At 55.0% G+C, this 18,287-nt stretch overlaps 5 protein-coding genes across 5 annotated transcripts; 2 read left to right on the forward strand and 3 right to left on the reverse strand.

Moving 5' to 3' along the window:
• Positions 1–983: 983 nt before the first annotated feature.
• C8A04DRAFT_34855 (uncharacterized protein) lies at positions 984–2,905 on the reverse strand (the record flags this gene model as incomplete). Its single annotated transcript, XM_062782967.1, has 2 exons — positions 984–2,050; positions 2,131–2,905. 2 exons carry the CDS (start codon positions 2,903–2,905, stop codon positions 984–986), a joined length of 1,842 nt encoding a protein of 613 aa, XP_062640034.1.
• A 1,363-nt stretch (positions 2,906–4,268) lies between these two features.
• Positions 4,269–11,115, reverse strand: C8A04DRAFT_9624 (uncharacterized protein; the record flags this gene model as incomplete). The annotated part of the gene is made up of 9 exons (XM_062785550.1): positions 4,269–5,990; positions 6,702–6,954; positions 7,238–7,320; positions 7,500–9,571; positions 9,631–9,658; positions 9,714–9,875; positions 9,937–10,289; positions 10,413–10,969; positions 11,033–11,115. The coding sequence occupies 9 exons, from the start codon at positions 11,113–11,115 to the stop codon at positions 4,269–4,271; spliced, it is 5,313 nt and encodes a 1,770-aa protein (XP_062640035.1).
• A 1,365-nt stretch (positions 11,116–12,480) lies between these two features.
• C8A04DRAFT_25590 (uncharacterized protein) lies at positions 12,481–12,968 on the forward strand (the record flags this gene model as incomplete). Its single annotated transcript, XM_062779618.1, has 4 exons — positions 12,481–12,528; positions 12,584–12,601; positions 12,674–12,785; positions 12,862–12,968. The coding sequence occupies 4 exons, from the start codon at positions 12,481–12,483 to the stop codon at positions 12,966–12,968; spliced, it is 285 nt and encodes a 94-aa protein (XP_062640036.1).
• A 399-nt stretch (positions 12,969–13,367) lies between these two features.
• On the reverse strand, positions 13,368–14,979 carry C8A04DRAFT_25591 (aspartic peptidase domain-containing protein; the record flags this gene model as incomplete). The annotated part of the gene is made up of 2 exons (XM_062779619.1): positions 13,368–14,524; positions 14,646–14,979. 2 exons carry the CDS (start codon positions 14,977–14,979, stop codon positions 13,368–13,370), a joined length of 1,491 nt encoding a protein of 496 aa, XP_062640037.1.
• Positions 14,980–16,676: 1,697 nt separating this feature from the next.
• Positions 16,677–17,185, forward strand: C8A04DRAFT_25592 (uncharacterized protein; the record flags this gene model as incomplete). The annotated part of the gene is made up of 2 exons (XM_062779620.1): positions 16,677–16,712; positions 17,027–17,185. 2 exons carry the CDS (start codon positions 16,677–16,679, stop codon positions 17,183–17,185), a joined length of 195 nt encoding a protein of 64 aa, XP_062640038.1.
• Positions 17,186–18,287: the final 1,102 nt, after the last annotated feature.

Below are 18,287 nucleotides of genomic sequence, written 5' to 3' on the forward strand. Positions count from 1 at the left end.
GCCCACTTCCGTCGGAGCCACTCAGAGAGGTTCTCGGGCGGTCCGGGTTTTTGTGGCTTGCCCGGCACGTCCGGTTTGCTCCGCCTTTACGCCGAGTTTTGCTGCTGCTGCTGCTGCTGCTGCTTCACGGGTTGGATCTGTTTGTTGCGGGGGCTCGGATTCTCTTGTTTCTTTACAAGGTGGTCAGGTCGCTTGCATGCATGCAGTCGCTGGTAATTACAGGTTTGAATGCCTGCTTTAGCTGTCCTCATTCTCACCGCTGGCGGCTCGTCTCGCATCTCATCACATCGCATCGCATCGCCGCAGGCTCAGCCCTGCTTGCCAACTTGCCAAGCGGGATGTCCACGGGATCGCTTTTTTAGGTAAGAAGAATCGCGGACCCTGGCTGGGAGTGGAATGCGACATGATTCGTGATGGGGCTTATCGGGCGTGGGTTTTTCGGTTCCAGGGCCGTCGTCATACGGAGTTATTGTTTCGGGCTTGAATGGGGGTTTGCTGGTTGGAGTTCACTGCCGGAAGTTCTACCAACACACTACACTAATTTATTTCAGCTGCTAATAACCTCAAAGTGGATCAGAGAATATTCTGTGTAGAGCACAAACCATTTCCTAATTGTCCACTACATAGTAGCCGATGCAGGGACAACATAAGGTTTCCCCGAGGCGATACACCTTGCCTCTTGCTTCCAGGTTGCTAGTCTCACTGATTTCACAACATGAGCATGATGCAAGATGCAACCGATGTCCCAGACCCGACGCAGCCCGCTTTGCCCTGCATTGCCTTTTGCGTCATCAACAACTCCAACTCTTCTTCGCTGAAGGCCAACAGAGGACTCTCGTCACATCACACTCGGCAACTCACGGCGCCATGTAAACCTCGTTTTGGTTATTATCATCATTGCATTTGTAGCTTAAACGGCAGAACTGGGAAAACATCGTAGTCCCTATCCGCACCCACAAATTAAGAAGCCGTACCGCACCAAATTACTTCAAATCCCCCACCCACCCCAAAACCTCCCGATCATCGCTCGCCACCCTCGCATACTCCAGCAACAACCTCAGCACATACACCTGCATATCCTCCTTCCTCAGCACCCTCGCGGCCCACTGCTTCCCAGCCGTCGCAATCCTCTCCGCAACATGATCCCGTGCCGGTTTCGTGTCCCCATTCCCGACAAAATACTCCAGCAAACCAAACCAGTCCCCAAACCGGCTGTCCATCGGCACGAAATGCTTCCATGCCACCAGCCGACTGTCGTGCCACTCGCGCCATAATGTGGCTTTGATGGGTAGGGAAGTGGACCGTAGGAAGCCGAGGTAGCGCCCGCTGAAGGAGTTGCCGTCGATGTCTGGGAGGAACTTGAAGGCGAACTGCTCGGCCATGGGCATGCCGGGGGCTGTTTCAAAGTATGGTGAGGTGTAGTTGCACCATGGTTCGGTGTCTTTGAATGCGCACATCATGTTGGTGAACGCGACGGAGGTGGTTTCTGACGTCCACCGCGCGAGGTCGTCGGGTGGAGGTAGGTCGTAGCGCTTGTCGGGTGGGATGAAGTTGAGTTTGGTTTCTGGCGAGGCAAGCTGGGTCGTGTTGTGCATGGCTACGAAGCGGTGTCGTTGGAAGGAGCGCCAGTTGTCGGGTCGGTTGAGACCGCCTGTGGCGACGCCGCGCCAGATCGCGGCGGTGTATTTCGCGAACCAGGGGGTGGCGGCACCCTCGGCGCCTGTGAAGCGTTCTTCTTCACTCCAGTACATCGGTGCTGGGAGGAGGATGTCGTTGTTGACGGCGAGTTTCGAGCCGCCGAAGAGGGGGAGGAGGGATTTGGTTGCTGAGACGGACAGGGGCTCGACGAAGATCCCTTCGAGGGCTTGGAGGTCGGCTTGGTGGCAGAAGGTGGTGCTGAGAGTGTAGTTGGAGACGTAGCCGTTGCGCATGTGGTCGAGCGCGAAGGGGCCCGTGATATCGGGGGTGCGGTTGAAGTTCGTGATGATGGGCGCTACACGCGCGTCGCTCGTTGGTGGACATCCGCGGCGTACAATTTTCCAGTAGTGCTCTGTGAGGTGAATTCTATCAGCAACCACGTTCCGACAAACCTCAAGACCAAAGCACCCGCGGTTTAACGAGGGAACCTACTGTCACGCTCCCACACCGTCTCGGGCATCTCCGCCTCGTCGTCCGACGGTGTCTCCCCAGGCTTCGGCAACCGGGGAAACCTCGTCACAACGTCCGCAACGTCCACAATCTTCCTCTTCTTGCTCGCTTCCTTCATGTACCGATCAATATCCTCCCACGGCACCACCAGCCGCGGCTCATCCATAGCATTCAGCGCCAACACCATGTCCGGGAGCATATGCTCGATCGTCTTGATCATATCCAGCCATATCTGAGTCCAGAACCAATCACTCCCAGTCGTCGCCTCACCATCACGTATCTCGATATGCATATCAAGCTTGTTCGCCCCCGCCCGGATAACCGCGGGCTTGATCGCCCAAAACGGTTCCAGGTCATGGTAAATCTGGTCCCAAAACTCCTCCACAACCACCGCATTCTTCTCCTGCGCAAAGGCATGCCATTCCTCGAACCCAGGCGGGGGGTGTCGCCCGCGACGCCTGCGGTAGGCTGCTGCCGCATCGGAAAGTGTGTACGTCTCCTTGGCCAACTTGTCGGCGAATTCCTGCTCCGCTGTCTTGATCAGGTCGTCGATGGGGTGTTTCGGTTGGTGCTGGTGGTAATCCCCGCGATGTACGAAGACCTGCTCTGCTTCGTACCCACCCCACGGTCGTGCTATGACCAGGCCATCATTTGGCGCGAGGTTTGTAGGTCCGAGGAGAGCGTAAAAGGTGACTGCTAACAGGATGGCAACGAGGAGATAGCGGAGTGCGGCCGAGGGTCGACGGGGGAATGCCATCCTATCACAGGATCATGGCGTGGATCGAGTCGTTTCCTCCGTAATGTCGAGCGCAGGAAGGATCGGGTTGGAAACAATTTCCGTCAATTAGAAAGGTCTTGACTCTTTTTTAACGGTAGGGTATCTGCATCTGATCTCGGGCAGAGCACTCGGTCTTTGCAGCAGGCCAACCCGGATCTTCCAATGGGAATCATGGAGAAAAAGTAACAAAAGAAGGAGCGTTGGTGTGACCTCAGCAGGGTGAGTGTCAGCAGTTGGAAAAAGGGAAAAGTCAAGGGAAAGAAAAGGAAGGTGAAGGGGAAAAAAGAGTTATCCGAAGAAGCGAGGACAAAAGATGGGACGAAGGGACGAAGAGAATGACGAACGACGAACGGAAACGCGCAAACGAGTTGCGTGTGTTCCTGTCGTACAGTTTGGTTGAAACGAGGGACCTGGGAAAATCATTGAAGATCCCGCCAGAGCTGGCAATTGTGACGTTGAACACCATCAAGTCGAGACTCTTCATTCGACAATTGTGGCAGGGGTGCTGCCCGTTGATATGCAGGGGCGGGAACCCGCCTGCCAGGATGCGGGGTGAATGTTCGGGTCAACTGCCGGCGACACCACTGATTTTCCATCGAGTGCCAGCTGGTGGTGGATCTCTAGCAGGCCCTGGCAGCTGGGTCTTCAAGCCTTTGGCACTAAAAGTTCAGAGAAATCTGACTCAAACCGTTGAGCTGGGCACGTCAGGCGAAAGTCGCAGTGTGAAACATCCAAAATATTGTCCGTTGCAGGGCCTGTTTCAGCCCGACCAGCTCACCGTAGCAAATCCGGATTCTCTTCTCTGATCGCTCTGGAAAAAGGACCCAAGGGCATGACGATCCGGAACGACATTCATTGGCCCCCACTTGCCCGTTTGGGTCAGATCCCGCTGGTGATATGCAGAACCAGTGACATTCCGGATTGTCCGAGTCCTTTGACCTAGTGTATTCGTCCAAGGTGGAAACGTTCGAGAAAATTACAGCCTAGGGGGTGGGTGAAGTCATACGGCGTCAACTTCAGTAGGGCAAGGGCCGTTTGTCTAATACAAAGAAAGTAAGGACCTAATATCGGAATCTATCGAAATACATTGAGATTGAGAGTAAGTATTTACAAGTCTATCTAATTTTTCCTACCTCCATGCTTCCGATCGCTATTTCCATGATATAGAAACAAGTATATACATATCCATCGTACACGCCGACCTCTAACTCTAAAACAATCCAAACGCCGTGGGAACTATGCGTTTGTCTTGATATACTTCACCGCTTCGACAACCGGACACGACAACCACCCCCTCCACGCCTAACCCAGCCTCCCTCCCGTTTCAGAACGTCAAAGTGTTCTACAACTCCATTGGAAGTTTCAATTTGTTTGCCTCCCGACCGTCCTCGCCAGGTTCCGCATCCGCCTCTTCTATCGTCCGCGACACCAGTTGCTCATACGAAGGCCGGAACGGCCACTTCATCCACTGCTCGGTGAGCTCCACCAGGTGATCAGTGCTCAGGGTGCGCGTCGACGGCCAAAGCAGCCCCGGCACGTGGCCACCGACGGTCGGGTCATGCATAGTTTTGCAATGCGGCACGACCCAGTCGCCCGCGCCGGGCGTGATGGTGTTCATACAGCCGTCGACCGGGTCGAGGATGTGCTGGACCAGGCCGCGGAGAAGGAGCTCGAACATGTCGCCTCCGCGGGAGGAGGTCGGGCCGATCTCACGAAGGATGGAGGGGACAGCCCTGGGCTGGATGTCGAGGAGCACACAGGGGGCGGCGGGGAAGAATTCTTGGGGTTCTGCGCGGAGTGGCTCTATGTAGCGTCGGTCCCAATTCATGAAGGGCTTGTCCTGCTTGACAACGTGACGATTGTCACGCAACAATACAATTTCATTCCGAGTCTTTTTCTCGAATTTGTTGATGGTGTCGGTCCAGGCTTTCGCCCTTGCGAGAACTTCTTGTTGCTTCGCTTCGTCGTCGCCGGCTTTGACGTAGTCCCTGACGATAGCATCATGCTCGCGCATGAGGCGCTCCGTGACGACGGCACGCCTGGAATCAAAGGTTTGAAGATGCACAAGGTGGCTGAGGCGTTTATGCTCTTTGGATCCTTCCTGGATCGTGCCGTCGTCCCACTCTTTTTGTAGTTGCACAAGTTCGATATCACCCGGGCGTCCCTTTCTTGTAAATTGGTTCTTGGGCCCAGCACTCTTGTCCGGGTCCACGAAATCAAAAAATTCCCTTACGTGCTCGGGCTCACGCCCTCGGATCAGCTTGAATCCCTGGTCCTGCATCCGTACAAGCGCCCGGCGAGCGCTTTCGAGATTGAGCGACTCGCTGCGAAGATACCAGCGGCTGGCACCCGCCGCTGTTGGCCGTGGCGCATCGGGGCTAACCAGTTGGGTAACCCAATCGGTCGAGAGCTCGGCTTCGATGGCTAGCTTTTTGCGTGCCTGGATAGTGCGAGGGAGAATGGCTTTTGTGTCCGCGTCTTCGGCCCAAATGAGCATTCGGACGAGGCCGTACTTTTGAAAGAGCGAGCCTGGGCGGATTGACGATAGCATTTGGAACATGACAAGCTGGGCGAGACTCTCAAACGACCGAAACTTTCTTCTTGGGGACATGGCCAAATTCATCGTCACCAACAGGGTGTCGTTCCGCTCTGGTGTTTCTTCCGGGGTGTACTTGCGTTCCACTTGATGGGGCAGCACCGTGGGATTCAACACCTTGTTGAGCTGCTCCCAGACAATCCCCGATTCGGGCAGGAGCTGTGTGCCAGGTTTCTCAAGCAGGGGTTCGAGATAGGGTTTATAGAACTCGGCGTCCGGCTCCATGAGAATGTGAGATCGTGGTTTCACCACGTCGTGGAGCCTCTTACTCCAAATACCAGGCCCAGGGAAAATGTCAAGGAGGTCGCAGCCCTCGTGGCGTTTCAGGGTTGGACCCATGTACTTGAGCGTGTCCCTAGCCAGCTGGTCGCTTATAAGGTTGACCCGGTATATATCGCGGTTTCCACCCTGCTTCAGTCGACGGGCGGCTAACCAAGTCCCGTCGCGGTCGAGTTCCTTTTTTAACTCCTTCCCATCCGCATGGGGGTTCACATATTTCCTGGTCTCGGGCGCGCCAGCCCTGATGCTCTTGATCTTTTTCTTGGGTTCGGGGTCCTCTTCCGGCTCGAAATATTCCATAGGCTTGAACGGCTCGGTGGGTTCGATCTCGTCGTTGGCAATATCATCTGCCGCGGCTAAGCTGTCCTCATTCTCTAACCAAACTTGGGCCTTTTTGGCGATTGCGGGGGCCTTCCTAGGTGGTTTGGGGGGGTCGGGTGTGCCAGTAGCAGTACCGTTTGCATTGTCGACGGGTTCGTCTTTTCGTGGGCGCCCCCTAGGGCGGGCTAAGGGACGGTGACCGTACAAGCGGGGGTTGCTAGGCTTTTTCGGTTTGATGAGTTCGCTAGGCTCGATCGGCTCGAGGGGTTCGATTCCTTCGCTGGGTTCGCTGAGCTGGCTAGGCTTGCTGGGTTCGTTGGGTTCGCTAGGCTTGCTGGGTTCGCTGGGTTCGCTAGGCTGGCTGAGCGTGCTGGGTATCACCGTTGCTGTGCGCCCAGGGGCCCGTTTGACGATCTTGATCTTGAACTTCACAGGTTCGGGAACCTTCGGTGGGCGGCCAGGTTTGCGTTTTACGGGGGGCTCGACAGGTTCAACAACCTTCGGCGGTCGGCCAGGTTTCTTCTTGACGGGCTCCTCCGGTTCGCGGACTTTGGGCGGACGTCCCCTCGGCCGCTTGACCGGCTCGCCGGCGGCACTCACTGTGCTGGCCCATCGCACATCCAGGAGAAGCTTGGGGTGCGTCGCGCGCAGCAGCACAGTCCTGCGCGCATGGGTGGCGAGTGCGAGCATAGGGATGAGGGTGTGGTGTGGTCGACAATCGCGGGGTTGCGACAGCACGTTAAAAGTTGCATGGGATGAAGGGTTCGCATTGGGTAGCCCACTAAAAAGTTGGGAGGGTCCAACTTTCTGCCGGTTGTGACCGCCCAGGACCCTGAATGCTCGACTGTGAAGTTATCGATAAGGGTTAGGGTTTGTTTCTTTCTCAGGGGCTCAGGGGTCGCGCATAAACACCAAAGCAGTCTCTCGATGGTAGCGTTTCCTCCCTGTGATTCAACTTTGTTGCTCTTGTAAATGCTCAACTGTAACTCACGTAACAACATAAACCCCAGATAGTACACCAAAAAAAAAGAAAAAAAACACCCTCCCGGAAAATGACCGGAAGCCTAAAAAATACAAGACCGAAAAGTTAAACCAATACCCCTAAGTTCTAACACACCCCCATCACACAGCCAACCCAATCCCGCTTTCCCCACCTCGATATAGCCCAGGCGACATCGGCCCCATAACCCCCGACCTCCTAATCGGACTCAACAACCCCCCACCAACCCCCCCAGGCACCGGCAACGTCAACTCCTCCGGCAACCTGTACCGCGGGCTCCTCGGCATCCACTCCGTTTCCCGTCCACGTCCAGATCCCTCACCCGAGCCCAACGCCGACGAAAACGGACTCACAACCACAGTCCCGACCGGCGTAACCGGCTCCCTCGCCCCCCTCCTCCTCGAAACATACGACTCGCTCGCCGCCAGCTTAAACAACTTCCTCAACACCCTCTCCAACCGATACCGTGCTCCATACACCGGACTTAAAAAGTGAGCAACCCCACTGGCAGCATTCCCCATAGTAGCATTCACACCCCCCGCCTGCGCCCCCGCAGCATGCACCCTCAAAATAACATCCGGCTCATACGTCCCCAGCAACGAAGTCCAGCGTTTCCACAAGCGGAATTTATTCGCCGCCAGCGCGGCGAGGAGTTCGTGTTGCGGGAGGAAGTAGCGGAAGGGTTGGGGCGCGAGGAGGTGGTGCAGGAGGTGGGTGACGGCGTAGTGGAGGAAGGGGTAGGAGGACATGACGAGGTGGCGTTGGGTTGAGATGGTGGTTGGGAGGAGGGGGTGGTGGGTGTGGTGCGGAGGGAGCGGGGGGGAGGGTTTGAGGGGGTGGGGTTGGATTGGGAGGTGGTCGTTGTGATAGTGGTCGTTGTAATAGTGGCTGTTTTGGGTTGGGGGGGAGAACGGGGAGGTGTGTGTGGAGTATGAGGAGGTTGAGGAGTCGCTGTTGGTGGTTGTTGGGGATGGCACCACGGGGACTTTGCGGCGGCGACGGGCGCCGTGGCCGATAGACTCGAAGTCGCGCATGTTGAGGTAGGTGAGGCAGGCTCGGAGGAGGGTGTAGTGGGTGATGTCGAAGAAGTCGGAGATGGGGAGGGTGGAGGGGATGAAAGGATTGCCGGCGGCTAGACAAGCGAAGCCCCGGCCGGAGAGGAAGAAGTTGCGGACTGAGGAGTGGATGGGATAGACGCGTTGTAGGCCGAGTGGTTCGCTCGATGGTTGTGAGTGGTGGTGGTGGTTGTCTGACTTCAACTCGAGCAACCCGATCGACCGAGCACGTAGCCAGCGGTGGAATTGGTAGGGGGTATCAGAACTGATCTCTGAGTTGCGCAGTTGCCGGAGGTCGCGGATTGAGAACGGCGTGCCGACATCGAACGCCATGAGTGGGCCTCGCTGCTCGAATAGCGCGAAGGGGTTGGGTTCGGTCAGTCGGATGGCCATGAACAGATCGTTCAGGCGCATCGGCTCGGCGGATAGCATGGCCCATTGGAAGAGGACCAGCGATTCCGCTCGTTCTCGCTCGTTCATGGTCGAAAGCATCCACTCGTACAACCCATAGAGATCCCCAGGGACTTCCTCTAAGGTGTACTCAATCATCTCTTCCGTAGCCCCCTCAATAATAGCCGCGTTCAGGATATTAACGACAATCTCCGCCCACAGGAACACGCCCCCCGCCTTTTGACCAATTCTGATAACCGTCTTGTTCCTCTCTTCCCACTCGGCCACCAGGTTCAGATTCACATACCGCAGGACATCGTCAGCATTACGAAGCTGCATCGGCACGCTGATAACATTCTCTTCCTCGATGATCTCCGGATGATAGCCGCTGGCAACGCAGATGCTGAAGTCCGAGTTGTGCGCCAAGTGAGATAGCCGACCGAGGAGTTCGTGCACATAAGCCGGACAGGCGTCGTCAGCGACCTCGATGAAGATGAACGCGCGCCGGGTTGGGGTGCGCAGCTTTTGGTTCACGTAGTAGTCGGCGAAGAACGAAACGACCTGGGCGTCGTCGAATGATCGTGGATCATCCCGTGGTTGCTTGTACAAGGCTAGGAGAGCTTTCCGAAGTGCTGGGTCGTGGGGGAAGAGCTGGGCGAGTAAGCTGCGGTACAGTCCGGCAAGTCGAGGGACCTGGGAGTCTTCTTGTGTTGGGTAAGGGTCCTTTAGTCCACCATGACTTTCTGCCGTTACGCAGATGAACGAGGCACCAGCTGGTCCCCATTGCCGTTCCAGTCGTTTCCGGAGCGATTTGACAAGTACTGATTTGCCAGATCCCGGAGCACCCCGGATCCAGAGGATTTTATGCTTGCTTGGGCCGCTGCGGTGGTGCCAAGCTTGGAAATCGGGGAGATCGTAGAGCCAGAGACAAGTGCCTGGGTAGGTCGTGGCCGGGAGGACATCGGGAAGGGATTCTTGCAGGGGGGCAAGGGCAGACACGCATTCTGAAGTTCGTGTTAGAAGGTCTCAACGAGTAATGATAATACTGGGGGAGTTGGCTTACCCGTCTCCTTCAAAGTCAACACATGCCGCTGGACCATGTTAGCTCATTATGCCTCTCAAACATAGAGGAATTTCGCAACTAACCCCATCCTCTTCCGCGCTAATAAACGCCTCCAACGCCCTCATAACAGCGCGGTATCCCTGATCCTCCGCCGACCCAAACCTGCAAATCCCATCATGCAACGCCGCAATAGTCTCAGCACCCTCCCTCGGGTCCCCAATAAAACTCGCCAGCCGTCGAATAGTCTGCCACAATCAGCGTCCCCTCTTCGTACCAACCCCATAAGATCTCAAGCAGCTCACTCACCGTCTCAGCCCTCAACTCCGGCACCCGATAACTCGGCATAACCGACTCCTGAAACGTCTTCACCCCGAAATTATAATCATTCCACAACCTCACAAACGCCTGGCGGCCCAACTCCGCCTCGGCCCCCTTCGCACCGGCTAGTGCAGCCAGAACGGGATCGTCAGGATCACTGCCGCGCAATGTGACGCTGGCCATGCTGCGGATGGCATCGCTTAGCTTGCAGTGCTCTGTTCCGCGGTGTGGGCTGCCGAGGAAGAGGACGGCGGAGGTGCAGAGGAGGACTTGTTTGAGCGGGCCGTCGCGTTCGGCTTCGGATTTGCGGAGGAGCTGGGGGGGAGTGTTAGCACATAACACTACCTACAACTTTTTCTCCAGGATTGGGGGGGATGGGCTGACCTCCTTAACGAGAACGCCCCCCGTAGAGTGCGCAACAAAGATAATCGGCCGCGCTGCCTGCCCTAACGAGGCGCGAGAACCAGCAAGGTCAATGAGGAACTCCTCGGCCTGGGCAAAGATATCCCCTTGTTGCCGGACCGGTTTGCCGTCTTTCACAAGGGTGTGGTAACCCCATGTGAAGATTCTAGCGTTTGGGCAGGATGTGGGTAACAGGTCTAACGGCCAGTAGACACCGACTTTTGGCGAGGGCGGTGGGGTGAAGATATCGATTGGTAGATCTGGAAGCGGTTTTTGGATATTTTTGAGGGATGATTTTCGCAGGACTGTTCTGGATCTACCTAAGGAACTCGGCTCTGGGATGTTTGACGATCCATTGAGGTCGAGTCGTGAGGATGATTTCGTCGAGTTCCCCCAGAGGAGAGTGCGGGCTCTGCTCTGGGGTCGTGGTGTTTTCCCGGTCAGAGGCTCCGAGTTGGATCGGTGTAAGGGGGTGGATGGTGGTAGCTTCTTCGTCAGTCTTCGCTTGAGGCCGGGATACGGCACGGTCACTTTGGGGGTTGTTATGGCTTCGTCGTCGTCGCTCTGCAGCCTCCATGTGCGAACTGGGTGTCCGCCGATGCCGTGGACAAAAACGATGCTGTTTCCTCCGTGGTCAGTTGAAAGTAAAGGGAAAGTTGTAACTTGCTATATGAACACTTACTCGACCGCCGGGTCCGTCGGCCAGTCTGGCTCATACAGAAGCGACAGACCAACCGACTTGACATCGCCCACTGTAACCTTCATTGCATCAACCTCAAAACAAACATCACAACCTCACACACAGATACAGATACAGACACAAACAAGAGTCGCAATAATGCAGGGTTGCGGTACAGTACAGCCCCCAGGGGAACGCGGCACACACGCCCATTTAGAAGGGTGCTGCCCTCCCCAGTCAGTCCTTTGACACACAACAACAGACAAACCCATGACGTGCAGGGCGGGGCGCAGCCGCGCGCAGCAAGAAACACCATCCTATCTATCCCGGCTTTGGGTCTAACAGTTCAAGAAAAAGATATCGCCGAGCCGCTTGGCTCGCGCCCAGACCGGTCACGATTTGTGGCCGCACGCACACATATTGCAGGTATCATTATTATTAGCTTCCCCCAACGGCGCGAATCGGGACAGGGGGCTGGAGCTCTGGTAAGCTTTTGCTGGTGAAACACCGTTGGGTTTTGGTGTGTGCTGCTGCTTTTGCCTGTTCTTCTTTGAGGGTGATGTTAGGTGCAGGCTACCGGAAACGGGCCGGTATGGACGGCCAACTTTGTGACGGACGGCTGTGCCGTGTGTGAAGTGCCTCTTTCAGACCCACTCGCAGACCCGGTCAGTATAACCGAAGCGGCTGTTCGTTTTGTTGGAGGGGAGCGAATGACATTTGTCCCGCGGGGGTAAACGAGGAGAGCAAAAACTTATGTGGGTGTATTATTTTTGTGTTAATTGGGCGGGGCCTGTCAATGGTTAGGTATGTTGTGTTGAGAGAGACGATGGATGCGGTTGCAGCTGGGGCGATGCAGGAACAGATCGTAGCTGGTGCAGTGCCGTACGGACCGATGCAGACGCAGACACGGGCGCAAGAGCGGATGCATACGCAAAGCAACGCAAAGCAAAGCTTTAAATCAACGCTGGGCGAAGAAACTGGAATAATTAGACGGAAACTGAGAGGGGAACTCGAGAAAGGTGTTGTCGGCTTCCGGGCCGCCAACAACACGGCTCACTCAACCTCTTCCCATGGCGACCAACCGGACATTTTCTCAGCGCACGGCCCGGGCAAAACAAGCGCGGGGAATCCGTGGATAAATTAAGACAGGAGGTTCAATTTAGAGGCTTAAAAGGCTGTTTCTCGGTTTGTTGCTGCGAGCATCAAATGGATCAATTTCAAGCTGTGAAAGGTGTGTTTTCCTGTCATTCGCGACAGACTTGAACGTTCATGACGGGAGCGAGTTGAGCAAGGGGACCAAGGGTCGATCGTGATGAATCAGCATCCCCACCCGGCCCCTCATCCCACGTGGCCGAGAACTTGGCACAGTGTGGGGCGAACAATCATCCCCAGAACAACCTCCAAACAACGGGTTTAACAAGACCATCCCAAACCCAATGACTTAGCGAATCATGGCGCCGTGGGGACGGCTACTATGGGCTGTGTACCTACGGGTTGAGGTATGTTGCATCTACGCCCCCATAGCTTTTACAAGCTCCTCACTAACTTGCATAGGACGTGATCGTGGCCCAGGTACGCCCCCCTCCATCGAATTTAACGATCCCCCTCCCCTCCGACTTATCACTGACGATAACCCCGAAACAGATCCTGCGCAGTCCGACCTTCCACCGAGGCGTCCGGCGAGTCCACCGACACGTGGAGGATATCCGGTACGGACGCGATCCGAACGATCCGTTGCGGCCGGGCGAGGCGACAGGTACGGGCTTTCTCGACTGCTCCGACTAGGAGAGGCGGTTTCATGGACCTGGAGAGATGACTGACATGTGATATAGCCGAACAGAAAGGGTCGAGTGGCTTTTTTAAGCATTTTGTTGAGGAATTGCGGAATCAGGCGCGGGGGAAACCGACTGAGCCGCCTCCGGCTCCGCCGAGGAAGTGAATAGATGGGTAACAAAGCGATATGATATGGTGATTTAGATGTTTTGAGAGGAGTAGCTTGGGTTTTGGTGGCTACTGCCGCAGCTACGAGGGAGCCGAATAGAAGAAGATCCGTGTTTCGACGGGTTTTCCGTGTTCTCTTACATTATCCATATCGACGTCAAGGCGTTTGTAGACTCTTTGTCAATGGGCTAACAGGTAAGCGGGCGTGCCGGCTCAGACATATGCCAGAAGTCTGGGCTTTTACTCTGTAGCTGCTACGCCTGATGGCCAACATCAATGAAGCAGCAAGGTCAAACTCATCAAATTAACTCCATGTACCGATATAATTCTATCGCCATTGAAAGGTATCCCCACATTCCCATCCATCATAACAAACACAATTCTCCCTCCTCGACATCTAAAGCACAAAGAAACTCGCCAACCCCACTCCAACCGACATCCCCACAGCCAACACCACCGCACCCAACTCTCTCGCAGCAGCACTCTTAAACCCCTTCTCCGCCGTAAAATGCTTCGGCGTCTCCGTAACCACCCCCTCCGCAATACTCGCCTGACTCGGCGCCGGCGTCGAACTCGGCACAGTCGCACTCAAACTCGCAAACGGCACCACTTTCGACGTCGTCACATTAAACACCGTCTGCGCCAACGCGACCTCATCATTCGCCAGATCATACACCACAAACGCCGAGCGCAGGAAGGTATCGCCTAGGATGAGGGTGCTGTCGGCGGACGCGGCGCGGATGCCGAAGAGGCAAGCGTCGCGGCCGTTGTGCTCGCCTGAGGTGAAGGTGCCCACTTGGTTGAGGACTAGCTCGGACATGGCGACTTGGATTACGGCGCCGTTGGGACCGCCGAAACCGAAGCCGAAGTGCGCGGTGGAGGAGATGTAGGAGCAGGGGACTATGGGGATGTCGTCGCTGCTGCTGGAGGAAGAAGATGACGAAGAAGAAGAGGAGATAAGGGTGACGCCGGCTTCTGTCCAGATCTGCTGGGCGAGATCGGGCGGGAGGTAGGAGGAGGTGGAGCCGGAATCGAGGACCACGGCGGCTGGGAAGGAGGCGGAGGCGAGTTTGTCGGTCCCCGAGGCGCTGACGGCGGTCACGGAGGTCAATGCGACGGCGAACTCGTTGATGGTGGTGGAATCGCCCTTGGTGGGGTACAGCTGCAGACGGGTGAGCGGGCCGCGGAACTTGGCGGTGTCGATGCCGCCAAACAACAAACTGCCGGCGCTGGACTCGAGATCGTTGAGCCAGATGCTGTAGGCGGGCGTGCGGGTGAGGCCTTCGTTGACCATTTGGAGGGGGAGGTTCGGGTAAGGTTGGATGGTGCCTGAGTCGACGCCGGCTTCGTTGGAGGGATAGCCCACGCCGACGAGGCCGAAGGGGATGTCGGTGGTGAGGCCGATGCCCATGGTTAGGTTGCGGAGTGTGCCGCCGCCGATTTGGAAGACATCGTTGAAGTAGTCGCCTTTGGCGGAGGATTGGTCCACGTAGGAGATGGAGAAGGCGCCTTGGGCTAGCCTGGTGGTGTAGGTGGATGACTTGTTGGGGTCGACTGTGTGGAGTTAGCAATCGCTCGCTCACTCACTCAAGTCACTCTCTCCATCACTCATTCATCCATTCGCTCGCCAAGACCGACATGATTCTGCAAGGGGAATAGAAAGAGGGATATTCACAGCTGCCATCGGCACAGTCTCCGCCCTTGCAAATCGACGACCCAGTATACACCACCCAAGTGTCGCTGCTCCCCGTATCCAGCTGCAAAGTCAGCGTCTGCAGCGGCGTGCCGGCTTTCACGTCCGCCATGTAGGCGCCCTGATGCACGTCATTGTCAATCGTCTCGACAATCGTGTTGGCGCGACGGTCGAGAGCCCGCTTATGCACCGTACTCCGCCGTTGGATGTCGAGATGGACGACGCCGTCGGCAGCGTATACTATTTGCGCGGTTGCTGCGAGTCCGGCGGCTAGGAGGCCCAGCGCTGGGAGCGCGCGGGGTTTAGTGCGCGCCATGCTGCCCGTGTAATGTGGGGTGGGTGTTTGTCGGTTTATGTTCCCCACGCTTTCGCGACTCGTGATCAGTGGGATTTATCGAGGTATGAGATCTTGAAGTCACGGCTTTTGAGCCAAGCCAAGAAACTACCGAGCCTGCAGCGGGAGTAACGTACTTTAAAAGGGGCCTTGTTCCATTTTCAGCCGCAATTTGTCCCACGCGACGCGATGGGGGACAGCGGCCACGCAAGCCTGCCCGCTAACGGACCTGGACCGGCTGAACCCCCGCGCAAGCCAGCTGCGGTAGGCTGCGGCTGACGAACGCATTTCTCCCCCACACCTGCGCCGTTAACTCGCCCAAAACAAACGCCTTGGCTGTCTTTCATGCATGTGTGTTAACGGGGCTAACAAAAGAATACCCAAATATTGTTCGTGGGCAACGTTGAACCCATACGGAGTCAAGCCCGGTCTCTTGATTGGAATTGTCTCTCCGCCCCGGCGAAATGCCAAGATCGCGCTAGTGAGGGCTGGGCACCTGGACCTATCGATTGGAGAAGGTTGGGTGTTTGTTTCTGCTGCTCATCGCGCCCTGCTATCAATTGTACGACCGATGCAAGCCAACGGTATGGTATGGTCCAATCGATGAGGTCCCCGGTTTTTTTCAGGTCTGACAGATCAGGCGGGTTGGAGGCTGTCTCGTGGCTGATTTCTCGAAATTCGGAGATTGATTCTTAGCATTGCGAGGCTTTGCAATGAGGTTGAATCGTGAGAGCCTCAGCGTGATGATTGGATGACGAAACCCGAATCATGAGCTGGGTTGGGACTATATCGCCACGGGCGACTGCTGTTAGGCCGACTTTGTGTTTGCGCGAAAAGAATCACGGCGGTTCCCCACTTGCACCTGCAATGTTTAAAGCGCATCGTCAAACACGACACCATAATGCTCCTCGGGTGGAAGATCGGTTGGATATTATCTCTAACACTGTTTTGTGTTCCACTACTATATACTACTACCCAATTACCCCTGTCCCCTTTCTCCATAACGTTCAGTACAACCACTTGTCACGCTTTTCTCACCTAATTAATTCTAGCTCCAACACTTCCCCTTGACTTGGCGACCGACGGTCAAAGACGAGGGCAGAAGGTAAACCGAAAACAGGATAACAGGAACCATAAATGTGCTCGGGTCTTAGAAGGATACAATAGCTTAATGTTGTGTTCAATTACACCTTATTGTAGCTGTAAACTCATGATATCATCCATAGTACGCTAGAAACCCAGAGTTCTGGGAAGTGCTCTGGCAATCCTGGCGGGTTATGAAACCATATGTTAATTAGTTAGTTCTTTACTGCTTTATCTAAATGAGCCAACGAGTACGATTTCCGCACCCAACTTTCACAACAAGATTTCGCCCAGTAGTCCCCTCAGATCACTCTTGGCAACCCAATAACCTTAAGCTTGCCCCAATCCTTCCAAATCCTTCGCCACTCCAGTTAATATATCCTTGAGTCCGAGCTTCATTTAACCGTCAAGCGGCAACACCCAGTTGGTCCAACAGCCAGGTATTGGGTAACAGTAGGAATTGGCTCTGCACCTGTTCCTGTTCCAAGCATCTCTGTATTGCGAGACTCGGGCATGAGAACATGGATTGGCCAATGAGAAGGTGGCTTGCAAATGTTGGGTATCCGGTTTTGGATGTTGTCAACGGTGGATGAACGATGTCCGCCAATGAGAAGTTAGATTTTGGGGTTATTGTATGTGTTTAACTTGATAAGGAACGGAAGATGGTCTTTTGGATGTCTGCAGTCAGCTTTCACCGGTGACTTGGCGAGAGGGGGAAGGAGTGGAAGAGGGAGAGGGTAAAAGATATAAAGTCTCATGGTTCGCCCTGCACTGGGACTCAAACTCATACTCATCTCAATAACCCGCTCGTCACCCAGCTCAATCCGTATTACCGTTTCAAACCCTCAACCCACCTCTGTAAGCCACACTCAGTCACCCACACACTCACTGACTCACTCACTCCATCCTCAACCTTCAGCACCCCAACACACTAACACAAAACCAGACCAAAATGAAGACCACCACCTTCTTCACCGCCGTGGCCGTGCTCATCGTCAGCGCCGTCGCGCTCCCCAACCCCAACCCGGCCCCCGAGGCGAGCCCGCAGATCTGCTCCTGCGTCCTGGGCTGCTACGACACATGCGGCGCGAAACTGTGCTGCTAGGTTGATTATTTGATGGTGTGGAGGCATAGCTGGGGGTTGCAGACTAGATAGTGGATAGGAGGAGTCAATGCTATCTTAACGTTTGAAACCATACCGAGTCTTGTGTTTGTGGCGAAATTGAAGCATGCTTGTCCCTGTATTGATTTTGTTTCTATGTTAATTGCCCCTATATCTGTAACTCTAAGGTACTCGACGGCTGAGTAACTCTCCCTCTTCACCCCTCCAACGCTCTATTCTCATATTTCTTTATCAATCCTCTTTCTGACGCTTCCCCGATAAATCCACTCACCACACTGTCTCCTACAAGCTGCCGCTCTACTTTGATCCTCCACAATCTCACTTTTCCGGCCCTTTGAAAGCAACACAAACATCACGTTCTTCTAGTTTGTATCCCACATGACGTCCCATTCTTCCGCAAATACACCAGCTACCTCAGTGTCGGCCCCAACCCAAACCTCTAGTTAGCTAGAAGTGTCAATCAACAGGGCTAGAGATTGTTAGGGTAATCTGGAAGGGTAAGGATCGGGCTATGTGGGGGGCTAGTAAATCCATTGACTTTGTGGAGAGGATTTCAAGGCTCAACTAGGTGAAGACAAACCAGGTTCGCCGATGGGGCGGTTAGAATCCGGGCGCGTCAAGGTTATGTGAATTTTACCTTGATGTTAGTTGTCTTTGACTGGGTTGTAAAAGACCCATGTCCTGAAGGGTTTGGCCCGATTTTGACGTGGTTAAATGACACTGCTGGACTGGACCTTGACTGAATTTACCTGCAAGTGAGAGGGAAACCATGGGAGGTTGTTGTCAAATGTAGCACAACTCGATTCCATCCTACCTCCCTACACTTATCGGTAATTAATGGAACAATCACCGTATCTCACTAGAAAGAAACCAGAAATCACGTACGGAATGCCAAACTCTTTGAGAGAAGTAATGACTTCATGTGGTGGGACATAACTTAATCTGAGGAAAGGTGAGTACGAAACTAGGGGTAACCTCGTTGAAGTTTGTGGTAATTGCCTTAACACAACATCACCCATTTGACTAGGTGGGCACCTAATCGTCCCCACCACTTCAGTTCACGATTTTGACTGCTCCTCCTCCC

Source organism: Dichotomopilus funicola, assembly GCF_033296635.1.
Source record: "Dichotomopilus funicola strain CBS 141.50 unplaced genomic scaffold C8A04scaffold_7, whole genome shotgun sequence".
In the NCBI taxonomy this organism is placed as follows: Eukaryota; Fungi; Ascomycota; class Sordariomycetes; order Sordariales; family Chaetomiaceae; genus Dichotomopilus; species Dichotomopilus funicola.